The 13,437-nt window shown below is 39.1% G+C and overlaps 1 protein-coding gene across 2 annotated transcripts in view; it reads right to left on the reverse strand.

Annotated features, from left to right (window-relative positions):
• PLEKHH2 (pleckstrin homology, MyTH4 and FERM domain containing H2) overlaps nt 1-13,437 on the reverse strand; it is a 106,898-nt gene that overhangs the window by 33,986 nt on the left and 59,475 nt on the right. For both annotated transcript variants that reach the window (XM_060026716.1, XM_060026715.1), the window contains 2 exons: nt 7,777-7,857; nt 3,640-3,819 (listed from right to left, as the gene is read on the reverse strand). In XM_060026716.1, coding sequence (XP_059882699.1) covers nt 3,640-3,819; nt 7,777-7,857 — 261 coding nt within the window. The remainder of the gene's footprint in view (nt 1-3,639; nt 3,820-7,776; nt 7,858-13,437) is intronic.

Raw genomic sequence — 13,437 nt, forward strand, 5'->3', positions numbered from 1 at the left:
TATAAGAAAAGCCCACAGCTAATATCATACTCAATGGTGAAAAAGTGAAAGCTTGTCCTGTAAGATCTGGAACAAGGCAAGGATGCCCACTCTTGCCACTTCTATTCACCATACCACTGGAAGTCCTAGCCAGAGCAACAGAGTAAGAAAAAGAAATAAAAGGCATCCAAATCGGAAAGGTAGAAGTAAAATTATCTCTGTTTGCAGATGACATTATCTTATTTGTTGAAAACCCTAAAGGTTCCATAAAAACACTGTTAGAACTAATACATTTAATAAAGTTGCAGGATACAAAATCAACATACAAAAATCAGTTGTGGGGACTTCCCTGGTGGTGCAGTGGTTAAGAATCTGCCTGCTAATGCAGGGGACATGGGTTCGAGCCCTGGTCCAGGAAGATCCCATATGCCACGGAGCAACTAAGCCTGTGCGCCACAACTATTGAGCCTGTGCTCGAAAGTCTGTGAGCCACAACTACTGAGCCCACATGCCACAACTACTAAAGCCCATGCACCTAGAGCCTGTGCTCCGCAACAACAGAAGCCACCGCAAGGAGAAGCCTGCATACTGCAAGGAAGAGTAGCCCCCACTCACCACAACTAGAGAAAGCCCACGCACAGCAATGAAGACCCAACACAGCCAAAAAATAAGTAAAATAAACGAACTAATTAATTTTAAAAAATCGGTTGTGTTTGTACACACTAACAATGAATTATCCGAAAAGGAAATTAAGAAAACAATCCCAAAACAATAGCAAAAAAAAAAAAAAAAGAATAAAGTACTTAGGAATAAACTTAACCAAGGAGGTGAAAGATTTGTACACCAAAAACAATAAAGCACTAATGAAAGAAACTAAAGCAGACACAAATAAGTGGAAAGACATCCAGTCATAGATTGGAAGAATTAATATTATTAAAATGTCCATACTACCCAAAGCAACCCATAGAGATTCAAAGTAATCCCTATCAAAATCCCAATTTTTTTTTTAACAGGAATAGAAAAAACAATCCTAAAATTCACATGGAACAACAACAGACCCCAAATAACCAAAGTAATTTTGAGCTAGAAGAACAAAGCTGGAGGGATCATACTTCCTAATTCAAAATATATTACAAAGCTACAGTAATCAAAATAGTATGGTACTGGCATAAAAACAGACATTAGGTCCATCAATGGGCCTAATGATTGCTTCATTAGGCCAATGGGACAGAATAGAGAGTCCAGAAATAAAACCATGCATATATGGTCAACTGATTTTTGACAAGGTTGCTAAGAATACAGTGGGCAAAGGATTGTCTCTTCAATTAATGGTGTTGAGAGAACTGGATATCCATAGGCAAAACAATGAAGTTGGAGGGCTTCTCTGGTGGTGCAGTGGTTTAGAATCCGCCTGCCAATGCAGGGAACACAGGTTTGAGTCCTGGTCCTGGAAGATCCCACATGTTGCAGAGCAACTAAGCTTGCATGCCACAACTACTGAGCCTGCACTCTAGAGTCTGTGAGCCACAACTACTGAGCCCGCGTGCTGCAATTACTGAAGCCCATGCACCCTAGAGCCTGTGCTCTGCAACAAGAGAAGCCACCGCAATGAGAAGGCCATGCACTGCAACAAAGAGTAGCCCCTGCTTGCCACAACTAGAAAAAGCCCATGCACAGCAACGAAGACCCAACACAGCCAAAAATAAGTAAATAAAATATATATTAAAAAAAATGAAATTGGACCCTGATATCACACAGTACACAAAGTCAGTTCAAAATGGAATAAAGACTTAAACATCAGACCTGAAACCATAAAACTCCTAGAAGAAAACATTGAGAAAAAGCTTCTGGACACTGGCCTTGGCAATGATTTCTTGGGTATGACACCAAAAGCACAGGCAACAGAAGCAAAAATAGACGTGTGGAATTACATCAAACTAAAAAGCTTCTGCACAGCAAAGGAAACCATCAACAAAATGAAAAGATAACCTACTGAGTGGGAGAAAATATTTCAAATCATATTTCTGATAAGGGGTTAATATTTAAAATACATATAAAACTCATACAACTCAATAGCAAAAAGACAAACAATCCAATTAAAAAATGGGCAAAGGATCTGAAAAACATTTTTCCCAAGAAGACATACAGATGGCTAACAGGTACACAAAAAGGAGCTCACATCACTAATCGTCAGGGAAATGCAACTGAAAACCACAATGAGTTATCACCTTACACCTTTTAGAATGGCAACTATCAAAAACAGAACAAAACCCCAATAAGACAAGAAATAACAAGGTGAGGATGTAGAGAAAAGGGAGCCCTGTACACTGTTGGTGGGAATGTAAATTGGTGCAGCACTATGGAAAACAGTATGGAGTTTCCTCAAAAAATTAAAAATAGAACTACTATATGATCCAGCAATTCTACTTCTGGGTATTTATCTGAAGGAAGTTTTATAATATAAATTTATATAAAATAGTAACTCAAAAAGATATATGCACCCCCATGTTCATCACACCACTATTTACAATAGCAAAGACATGGAAGCAACCTAAATGTCCATCGATGGATGAATGGGTAAAGAAAATATGGTATATACATACAATATTATTCAGCCTTAAAAAGGAGGAAATCCTGCCATTTGTGACAACATAGATGAATCTGGAGGACATTTCTGTGTCTGGTTTCTTAGCAATCAGGTTTGTTGCCTGCTAACAAACCAGACACAGAAAGACAAATACCTTATAATACCACTTATATGATGGATCTAAAATAGTCAAACTCATAGAAGCAGAGAGGGAATGGTGGTTGCCAGAGGCTAGGGGGAAGGGGAAACAGGGTGGTATTAGTCAAAGGGTACAAAGTTTTGGTTATACAAGATGAATAAGTCCTGGGAAAAAAAAAAAATGAATAAGTCCTAGAGATCTATCATACAGCATGGTGCCTATAGTTAACAATGTTGTATTACATACTTTAAAATTTACTAAGAGGGAAGATCTTATGTTATGTAGTTCTTATCACACACACACAAAAATAATAATTAAAAAAGAGGTTGAGAGGAAACTTTTGGATGTGATGGATAGGTTTATGCCATAGACTGCAGTGATGTTTTCATGCGCACATAATTATTTCCAAAGCATCAAGTTGTATACATTGATTATGTATATAAGGAAGAAAGAAAGAAAAGAATCCATTTTTCTGCTCCCCAAATATACTGGACTTTTTTCTTTCTATTAAAATATATATGTACATCATATTTTCACATAGTTGAGATTATATTAAGGACGTGCTTATACTATGTTAGTAAAATTCAGAAATTATAATTATCTATTTTTAATATAAAAAAGATATAAGGCTGCAGGATATTTTATCATATGGACATTATTTAATCAATTTCCTATTGTTGAACACTTAGATGGTTATTAATTTCATGCCGATAAAAAAATACCATGAAATCTAACATCTGTTAAGTAAAAAAGGGTGTCTGTTATATTTTTTGTGTTTGAAATATATCAGAAATAAAATTATTTTAAAAATACTGTGTCCAACAAATCTATACGTAAATCTTTGATTGTACTTAACGGTCATTTGAAAATTATTACCAATACTTAATCATATTAGTCTAAATCATTCTAAATCAACCAATTAGACCTTACATACCTTTTCATGCTTGGATCCAATCAGGAGGTAAGTCGGACCTTGGTCTTTGGGGTGGATCACAATAGTGTAATGTGTGGATAAAAGACTTCGCCCACTGGCTTCATAATCTTCATCTGAATCACAGGATCTGTCAACCTCTTCAACTTTAGCCTCCCAGAGTCTGATCTGACCTAAAGGAAACTAAAGTAAATATTAGTAATTGTAAGGAAGGAACTTTCTAAATATTTTCCTGCTAAAATTTTTCATAGTGTTTTTCATTCTTACCTTTATAAAGCATACCTTTTTTTAAATGAATGCCTAAAGCTAATTGGATTATCCACATTGTTACAAAAGGAGTAGCCACAACCAACATGCCAACTGTGATACTGAAGAACAATTTGAATACTAGACATTTAACTTTTGTGGAAAAAGCAAGAAGCCACTTCCATACAGTGGTTTGGATTATTCATTTGGACCAAAATGACACATTACCTAGTCAAGCAATTCAGTCAAAATATTCATTTGACTTTTTTCCCCACAGAATTAATTTAAGTTATTGGATCAAAAGGACAAGGGTAGACATAGTCTCAATACTATTCATAGAAAAAGTAACAAAGTGAAACAGCTGGTGTGAAGAAGTGTGATTAACTATCACTCTAAACCCCAATAAATGAGGAGTGTTTTGAGGCTATATACACATATATGATTTATTACACATGTAACATATCACAAAAAATGCCATGATTTCTTTCATCTTAATTTAAGTGTAAGAAAAACATCCTAAAAATGATTTATATTAAATTTTACCTACTCTTTTACTGATGAAAACCATTATTTGCTGTGTAGAATATTTAGCATATTTGTTTTAAAACTTTTCTTTAATTAAGTCCATTTATTCCAGCAACACACACAGTCTGCTTCAGATGTACAACTTCTAAAATATTCGGTCAGGTTTGGAATTGCAGCCTGAGAAAGTTCCTTGTAACTCCAAGGACATTTACCATCTTACATTTCCATGCTCGGGCTCAGTGCTTGGACTCTCTTTTCCCATCTACACTCACTCCCCTGGGTGATGTCATCCAAGCTCATAGCTTTTGCATCAGCATGTATTAGCTACTTCCAAATTTATAACTCCTGACTCACACTAGCTCTACTTAGATGTCTAATAGCATTTCAACGTCACTTGGTAAGTCCTCCCCCACCACCTGCTCTCCTGAGTCTCTCCCATCCCAGTTGTTCGCAACTTGATCCTTCCAGCTGTTCAGGCCAAAAAGATTGGCATTGTCACTGCCCCTTTTCTTGCTCTCCTATTCCATACCCTTTTAGTCAACAAATCCTATCAGCAAATCTTTCAAAATATACCCAGAATCTGGTCTCTTCTCACACCTCCACACTAAACCACAATCAGCTCTCACCTGAATTACTGTAAGAGTCTCCTAACCAGTCTCCTCCTAATTCCCTTCAGACAGTAGCTGGAGGGTTCCTGTTAGACACAGGTCAGATCATGTCACTGCTCGGCTCAAAATCCTCAAATGGCTTCTCATCTTACTTGGAGCAAAAGCTAAAGTCCTTACTATGATAAGGCCCCCTGCGATTTGGTCCCCATTACTTCCCTGAACTCATCTCCTATTATCCTCTCCCTAACGGAGTCCAGTCCAGTCACACTGATCTTCTCACTATTCCTCAAACACACCTGGCATGCTCCTGCCAAGGCCTCTGCACTTGCTGTTCCTTTGGCTTGGAATACTCTTGCCTCTTTTACTTCCTTCAAAACCTAATTAAAATGTTGGCTTCTCAGTGAGGTCTTACCTAGATATCTTATCTGCCTAATAGCTGATTAATAGTAAAAAATTAATTCATTTGATTAAATGTGTTGTCTTTTACGAGAAACACTGCTTTTTCCCATTAAATTAATTACAGTTATTTTCTGAGTAGTTACTATGTGCAAAGCACCATTCTGGAGACTGAGTGAATAAAATTTACTTCTGAAGGAAAAATGTGAAATTAACTTATCTATACTTTCAGAAAAAGGCAGTAAAACAAAAGCAAAATAATAGGGCAGAAAATTCACATTAATAAATAAAAAGCAAGCTTTAAAAAATAGGATAAAGAAAACTAATTCTACTATGATAATACATGACAATACTATCCTAATTGTGTGCTTTAGGCATACCTAATCATATGACAATCAAGGTTCCATCCACCCCAATATTTAAAGATGATTATTCCTTTTACCAGAGGATTTACCATGGTTCTATAAACAGTGAATAGACCGGTGCTTTTAAATATTTTGACTGAATTTTTTAAAAGACACTGATTGAGATAAAGACAAATTGTTTCTGAAACATCTATAGCACAAAATGAAGTAAGCCTAATACCGATTCACAAGCATTCTCAACACTTCTCCAGTAATTATAATGGATTTCTGTTCAGCTATCTACATTCCTCTGACTTGTTCCTTCTGTGATCAATGTTATCCATTTTTAATAGAAAACAAAATTATTATTAGTAGTAATAGTAGGAACATTTAAATTCTACTCTCAGCAAATTTTAAATTATTTTTCTATTTATAAAACACGAATATAGAAACTTGGTAAAAACAGAAAGTTACTAAAAAAAAGGAAGAAAAAAATCATCCATAATTCTACTCCCACTCAACATTTTGGCATAGTTCTTTCTGACTTTTCTGCTATGTGTATCTTTACATAGATGTGCTGGACTGAGAATTATAAACTCAGAATCCCAAACTTGCTGTGGAAGGTAAGCGTGAAAGAAGAGTCATGATTCTCCTGAGACAGCTGCAGTCAGATGTCTGGGCTGATGTATCACAGAGGCTTCTCAGTAAACTGCTGAGTACCAGCTGCCTCTGTGCTTTGTGTTCAGACCATTGGTGCTGGCTTCTCAGATCTTCAGTGGCAGCTGCTTCCCCGACCTCTACTCCCCCGACTTTTCTAAAGTTATGTATGTCCCTAATTCTGCATTAAAATTGTTAAAAACTGGAATACACAGAGTGGCTTCTGTTTTCCTGACTGATAATTGAGTTAGGGTTATACTGAATATGCAGTTTTGTACTGTGCTTATTCTTGTATTATTTTTATGAGCATATTCCCACATTACTTCAGAGATATCACTCTCAATGGCTGCACTGTGTTAAGTACCAACCCGTGAGCGATACTGACGATAATGGCATGCATTTTAAATATGGCTAGTCAGAACTGAGAGTGCAGACTATGAAAATAGAGCAGAGAAATACTAACTGACCTACATGGTCAGTGGACCAAGACGTTTAGTCTCATTAACACAGTAATCAGTCACAGGTTGCTGTTCTGTGGAGCTGGCATCATTGTTTTATGCAAATACTCTTGGTCCATGTTAGTTCAATTTTTATAGTTTCAGTAATCCAAAGATGACATGGGGTATGCACAATGATAATTAGGTATACATTTCATGTTTGGAAGATACCCATCTTTTTACTTTGAAAATGCAATAACTCAAGTTTTGGCGGGGAGGAGATTAGTTAAAAATGAACGAATGGGATATAGATATGCAGATGGATGGATAGATAAGTGGTATCTAGGGATTCGAGGGCCTGGGACAGGACTGGATTCTTTTCCCTTCCCAGCTCTTTTTTCCTAGCTTGCTGTTCCCTTCAATCAACCTTATCTAGTCTGTCAGACCTGAAAAATATGAGAAATTGATGGTTGAAAGTGGGATAGAGGAAGACTTTTCTAGGTCTTAGAAGAAGAATTAATTAAAAGTTACTAAGGCTTATAATTAAGAATGAAAACCCCTGTAGGGGGCTTCCCTGGTGGCGCAGTGGTTGAGAGTCCGCCTGCCGATGCAGGGGACACGGGTTCGTGTCCCGGTCCGGGAAGATCCCACATGCCGCGGAGCGGCTGGGCCCGTGAGCCATGGCCACTGAGCTGGTGCTCCGCAACGGGAGAGGCCACAACAGTGAGAGGCCCGTGTACCGCAAAAAAAAAAAAAAAAAAAAGACCCTGTAGGTCTATGATTACCTTAGTAATAAATTTTATGCAAAATTTCAACCTTATCAAAAATTCTGAAGTTTGAGCTAGCAACAGAACAGTGAAAGGGAAAACTTGAAGCCATAACAAACAAAAAATTCCTCTAATTAGCATATTAAAAATACATACATACCTTATCTTCTTGACTACGAAAATAATATAATGTTTTTCCTATAAGTGTACACCAGACTCTCTTGGAGTAGCCATGTTTTACCTGAAATCATATTTCAAAGAATTACAAATGTAGCTCAGAACTCTGACACCTTAAAGTATAGTTTATACACTTTATTTGAAGTTGTTCGGCTGTCCAGTTTGCTTGAGATATAAGTGATATTCCAACTAGACTATCCAAATGCTATTTAAAACTTACCCATTATAGTAATAGCATGGTATGTTTTGCTTTGGTGTTCACCATTCAACATTTAACGAATGTTTACTATATGTCAAGTACTATGCCTAGGACTAAGGATTCAAAGATGCAGTTTCACAAGTAAGTATATTTCATAGTTTTTATATTACATAGATTTCCAATAACTCTGTGGGGCTCTCTGGGTTAACACTCTGATGTTAGAAACAAGATTGAAACCTAAGAATTCTAGTGATTTCCAAAATGTAAGAGATTCAATCATTCAAAACATTTGATGCCTTTTCCAGAGTAATAATACACTGAACACATTTGATACCTTCTCCAGAAGGATACACACAAAATTGTAAAATAATAATACTAAAAGCTATTATTACATATTGAGTACTTCCTACATGTCAGGAGCTATGTCAAGTGATTGGGATGGAACCTGAATCTGATTCCTGACTCTGAATAGTCAGAGGCTAGTCTAGATACTGGGGGGACGGATATGAATGAGACAGTCTCCTTCCTCAAGGAGCTCACTGCCTCGTGAGGAAGACAGACAACTAACCCAGCAGCGTGCTACATATCTTCATCAAGAACACAAGGAGTTTAAAAGCCTAGTTTTTGGGGGGGGTTTTTTTGGAGGAAGACATTCTACCAAAATTTGTACTGAATACCACAGGTTTTTCATCGTTTGGTAGCTTTATGAAGATCCTCACTGTGAGTTCCTCTCTGCCCCAGTTCTGCCCAGGTACAGGCATTGAAGATCTTTGCCAGACAGTCCCAGCTACACCCTCAAGCCTAGAAAAACACCAAGAACCCCATTCCCATCAGTGGGTAAGATTGATAATAGGCTCTGTTGCCCCAGACCTAGAATGTGGTGAGCCTGGTTGAGTTTGCCCTATAATCCCACTACCCTGGCAGCCCTGCCAACTTCTGCCTTGAGGCTTGACCCTCTCCTGCAATAGTTAGAGTGGGCTTCAATTTGGAGTGGCCCACCACCTGGAAACCAAGACACTGGCCGGTAAAACGAAAGCCCAACATTCCATTGTCATGCTTGCCCATGGTGATAAATACGAAGGAGAAAACCACAGCAGGAAAGGAGAAGGAAGTGCCTGGAGAAGGAGGGACGTGTTTTACAATTTAAAATAAGGCGGTCAGGAAGGCATCACCAACACTGATTCAAGCCTTGGAGGAGGCAGATGAGCTATGCAGTCACCTGAGAAAAGAACACTCCGGGCAAGGAAGCAGCAAGCTTCCTTGGTCCTGAGACGGTGTGTGCCCATGTGTCTGAGACTAAGCGAGGAAGGGGAGAGGTCACTGGGGAAGGGGCAGCATATAGGGGTGGAGAGCACACATATTTTGCAGGGCCCTTGTAATGACATAACATTTAAACGGACTGCTCTGACAGTTGTACAATGAGAAGAATATAAATTATTGCCACAACGGATTTTACAGTCAGCAAGTCACGACAGTAGAAAAGGCCTGGATTCTGAGGTCACATGGACCAAGGCTTAAATTCCAGTTCTACCACATACTGGATGGATGATGTCCTCAGGCAACTGACTTGACCTCCCAAGTTCTGTCGTTAACATGGGATTACTGTACACCTCATTCATTGGGCTGTTGTGATGACCAAAGGAGAAAATGTAAATAAAGGATACTAGTAGTTACTCAATAAATGCTTCCTTCCTCACTATGCATAAGGAGAAGTAAAACACATGTTTCGTTTAAACCCACAAATGCAGCCAGCCTTTGGGCTTTCAAAACTATGGTTTAAGCAAACAAATAACTCCACCATCTAACAGTTTGATGGATTTAAATGTTGCTTGAGGAAAAACAAAACAAAATGTCGCATTTGGCAAGACATGTTTCGGTTTAATTAAATTTAGAAACATATATTTACAGATGAATATCCTGGAAGTTTTAAATAGCTTGTGTTATGCAGCTTTTTTTTTCTCCTTTTAAACAAACTCCAGAAAGGAGTCTTAGCAAAACTGAAGAATAATGCATCTGGCTATAGAGAGTATACTTTTGAAATGATTTATCTTTAAAGAGAACAATGTGTGCCTTTGAGGAACTACAAATTAATGAAGACTTCTGCCAACTTACAGTAAAAGCTGTGTTTTAAAACATAGTCTATCTTTTTATGTACATCTGATTATGTTAAGATTTCTTCCAATTCTGACTTATTCTGAAAAAATCATAATGAAACAAATTACACTAGAAGAATCCTCACAGAGATTTAAAGACAATCTCAAACCTCAAGGCTTTGGTGAACTAAGTAGTTGAAAGAATAAATTTTTTTACTTTGCATCCATGACAAAGTTACTTATATCAGTTCTCTCTGAAACTTTGATGACAAATAGTATATCATATTCTGATTGGCCTTTGTCATCACACAAAACATAAGCTCCCATGGTCTTCTCCCCTCTCCTATATTTGCACGCCTGTAGCCTTCTCCACCACAAATCCTGCCACCTGTCTTGCTGACTTCAGCATCTAGGTAAAACTCTTGTGATAATAATAGCTAGCACTTTTGGCATGTTTATGATGTGCCGGGCACTGTTCTAAAGCACTTGACATGCTTAAATAATTTATTTAATCTTCCCAGCACCTGTGAGGTTGGCACTATTATTATTCCCACTTTACAGAAAAGGACACTAAGGCACAGAGCCTCTAAGTAATCTATTCAAGGTCACACAAGTGGCAACTGTCAGAGGCAGGACATGCACCCATGCAGTCTGGCCCCTGAACTCTTGCCCTAGCCTTTTTGCTGTACTGCCTCCCTACAATCTTAACTCACAGTTCCTTGCTCTCTTCATTTCTAAAAACCTTTGCTATCCTTCCATTTTTGCCATTCATCCGCTTGGCCACACCCTGGTCCTTTTTCCTTCATTGGGAACTGCTCCACTTCTGAAATTTACATTCTACTCTCTGATCCCAACCTCCCCCCAGCTCCCACCCTCCTACTCACACCACTCCTATTCTTTGACCTCATTCAAAACTTTTAAGTCCTCCAACCCTTCCATTTTATTCCAGTTTATCAGTTCCCTCCTGGCTTCTCTTCCTTCTCCACCAACCTTGAATTTGATATTTGATCACAAAACAACTCTTGCTCTAAAACCTGTGATTATGTTGCATTCCCATGCTTCTAACAAATCCACACAATAAAATTTTACCTCCATTTGTTTTTAAGTAATCCAGTGGAGCGTGTAGGAAGAGAAAGAAGGTTACGGGAGGTTTTAAGAAATGACATTAGCCATAGTTAATAATTGTTGAAACTCGGTAATGAATATATGAAGGTCCTTTCTATTATTCCTTCTACTTTCACATGTGTTTGAAAGTGCCCATAATAAAAGAATGATTTAAAAATCATCATCTTGATATGCATAAAGCAAGTAAAATGTTCATTGTGGAATTTAGGTGGTGGGAATATGAGTGTTCACTGTAAAATACTCTTCCAACTTTTCTGCGTATTTGAAAATTCACATAATAAAATGTTAGAAAAAAATGACTATCCTCACATCACTACAATGTAAAGTCTCTGCTCTTATTTCTGAGCATCTTAGAGAAGAATAACCAATATGAACTCAAATCACTGAAGTCAGGTGGGCCCTCGGTAAATCAATCCTTCTATCTGTCCTTGGGTATATCTCACTTCCCTTATTCTCAATCCTTTCCTTCACTCTCATGGAACTGTCCACTGGAGTAATCTTCATCAAAGAAAACCGAGGACATCAGACATGATTTCACTCACTGCCCCACAAACTTGTATTTTCATCCTTCCTCACCTTTCTGCAAGTCCAGCCCCTCCACAGTGCCCTCCCGCCATGCCCGATCACCCATTTCTTCTGGACTTTGTTCTTAACCTCCCACTTCTCTCTCCCAGCTTCCTCCCTTCAATTTGGAAACTCAAGGTATGCCTTTCCCATCTGAAAAAGTGCCTCTCCTGACACCATGTTCCCTCCCAACTTGATTCTTTCTCATGTGCCGGAAAGTATGGACAGTCCTCCACACTCAGTACTGCACTTACCCATCACCCGGTTACTGTTCAACATACCACAAGGCACTTTCTGCCCTAGCACTTGACCGCATCTGACACTACAGATAACTCCTTCCCTGTCAACCACTCCACCCCTGGCCTCCAGGACGTACTCTCCAGGGTCTCTTCATACATCACCTTTATGTGCCCTCAAATTTTGGGAACCCGAGTGTCCCATCAACAGTCCCCTGCTCTTCCCACCCTACACAGTTTCCTGGGTGATTTCTCTCACTGTCGTGGATTCAACTATCATATCCATGATGATAATTCCCCATATCGTTCTCTCCAACCTAGCCCTCTCCTCTTTTTTTTTTTTTTTTTTTTGCTGTACACGGGCCTCTCACCGCTGTGGCCTCTCCCGCTGCGGAGCAACAGGCTCCGGACGCGCAGGCTCAGTGGCCATGGCTCACGGGCACAGCTGCTCCGTGGCACGTGGGATCCTCCCAGACCGGGGCACGAACCCGCATCCCCTGCATCGGCAGGCGGACTCTCAACCACTGCGCCACCAGGGAAGCCCTAGCCCTCTCCTCTGATGGAGACTGGTGTTGCCACTGCCTGCTGGACTTCTTAACTCAGGTGTCTTCACAAGCTCTAAACGTTGACAGTTCCCCAAATAACCTTTTAGTCATCCTAAACTGCTCCTGTTTTCTGAGCTCTCTATTATCTGGCATGGTCTTTCACCCAGCCATCCTTAACTCTCCCACTTCCTAGTTGCTGAATTCAGTCTAACGGAAGATTTTACCTCCTAGCATTATTCAGATTCACCCTCTGGTCTCTTTCCCCATGACCAGTTCAGAGTCCCATCCTCTTGAGGAAAACCACTTCCACTTACTGTTCTTAGAACCTCCAGTTTGCTTCCCACAAATTCATCTTCCTCTCAGCAGAGTAATCGGTTAACAGCATGAATATAGCCATGTTCCTGTTACAAACCCTGAAGGGTTCCACAACACCTTCAGGATGAAGAACAAAGTCCTTAACAAGACAAAAAAGCCCTCCATGATCAGGACCCTCCAACTTTTTCTCCAAGGGACTTGCTCTTCACATAGGTGGCACTGCTTTGAGATACTGTGTCTTTTGTTCGTGCTGTTTTCTAGCCCAGGATACCTTTCCTTGTCCGTTTCCAAAATTAATTCATACTCCTCCTTGGAGACTTGGCACAGGCAAATCTTCTCTGAGAAGTTGTTCCTGATCCCACAGTCTAAATTAGGTTTCTCTGTGACCTTATGATGCATGTCAACAATAGTATTTTATATATATCATTATAAATATGTGGACGTCCTTTTCTTTCCCAATAGATATGAGGCTCTCTGAGGGATGGGGCAGTGGCCTATTCATCTTAATACCCTGCAGCTCATTGCCTGACATGTGGTAACTGCTCAATACATATTTTAAAAATAAAT

This window comes from Delphinus delphis, chromosome 12 (assembly GCF_949987515.2).
Source record: "Delphinus delphis chromosome 12, mDelDel1.2, whole genome shotgun sequence".
In the NCBI taxonomy this organism is placed as follows: Eukaryota; Metazoa; Chordata; class Mammalia; order Artiodactyla; family Delphinidae; genus Delphinus; species Delphinus delphis.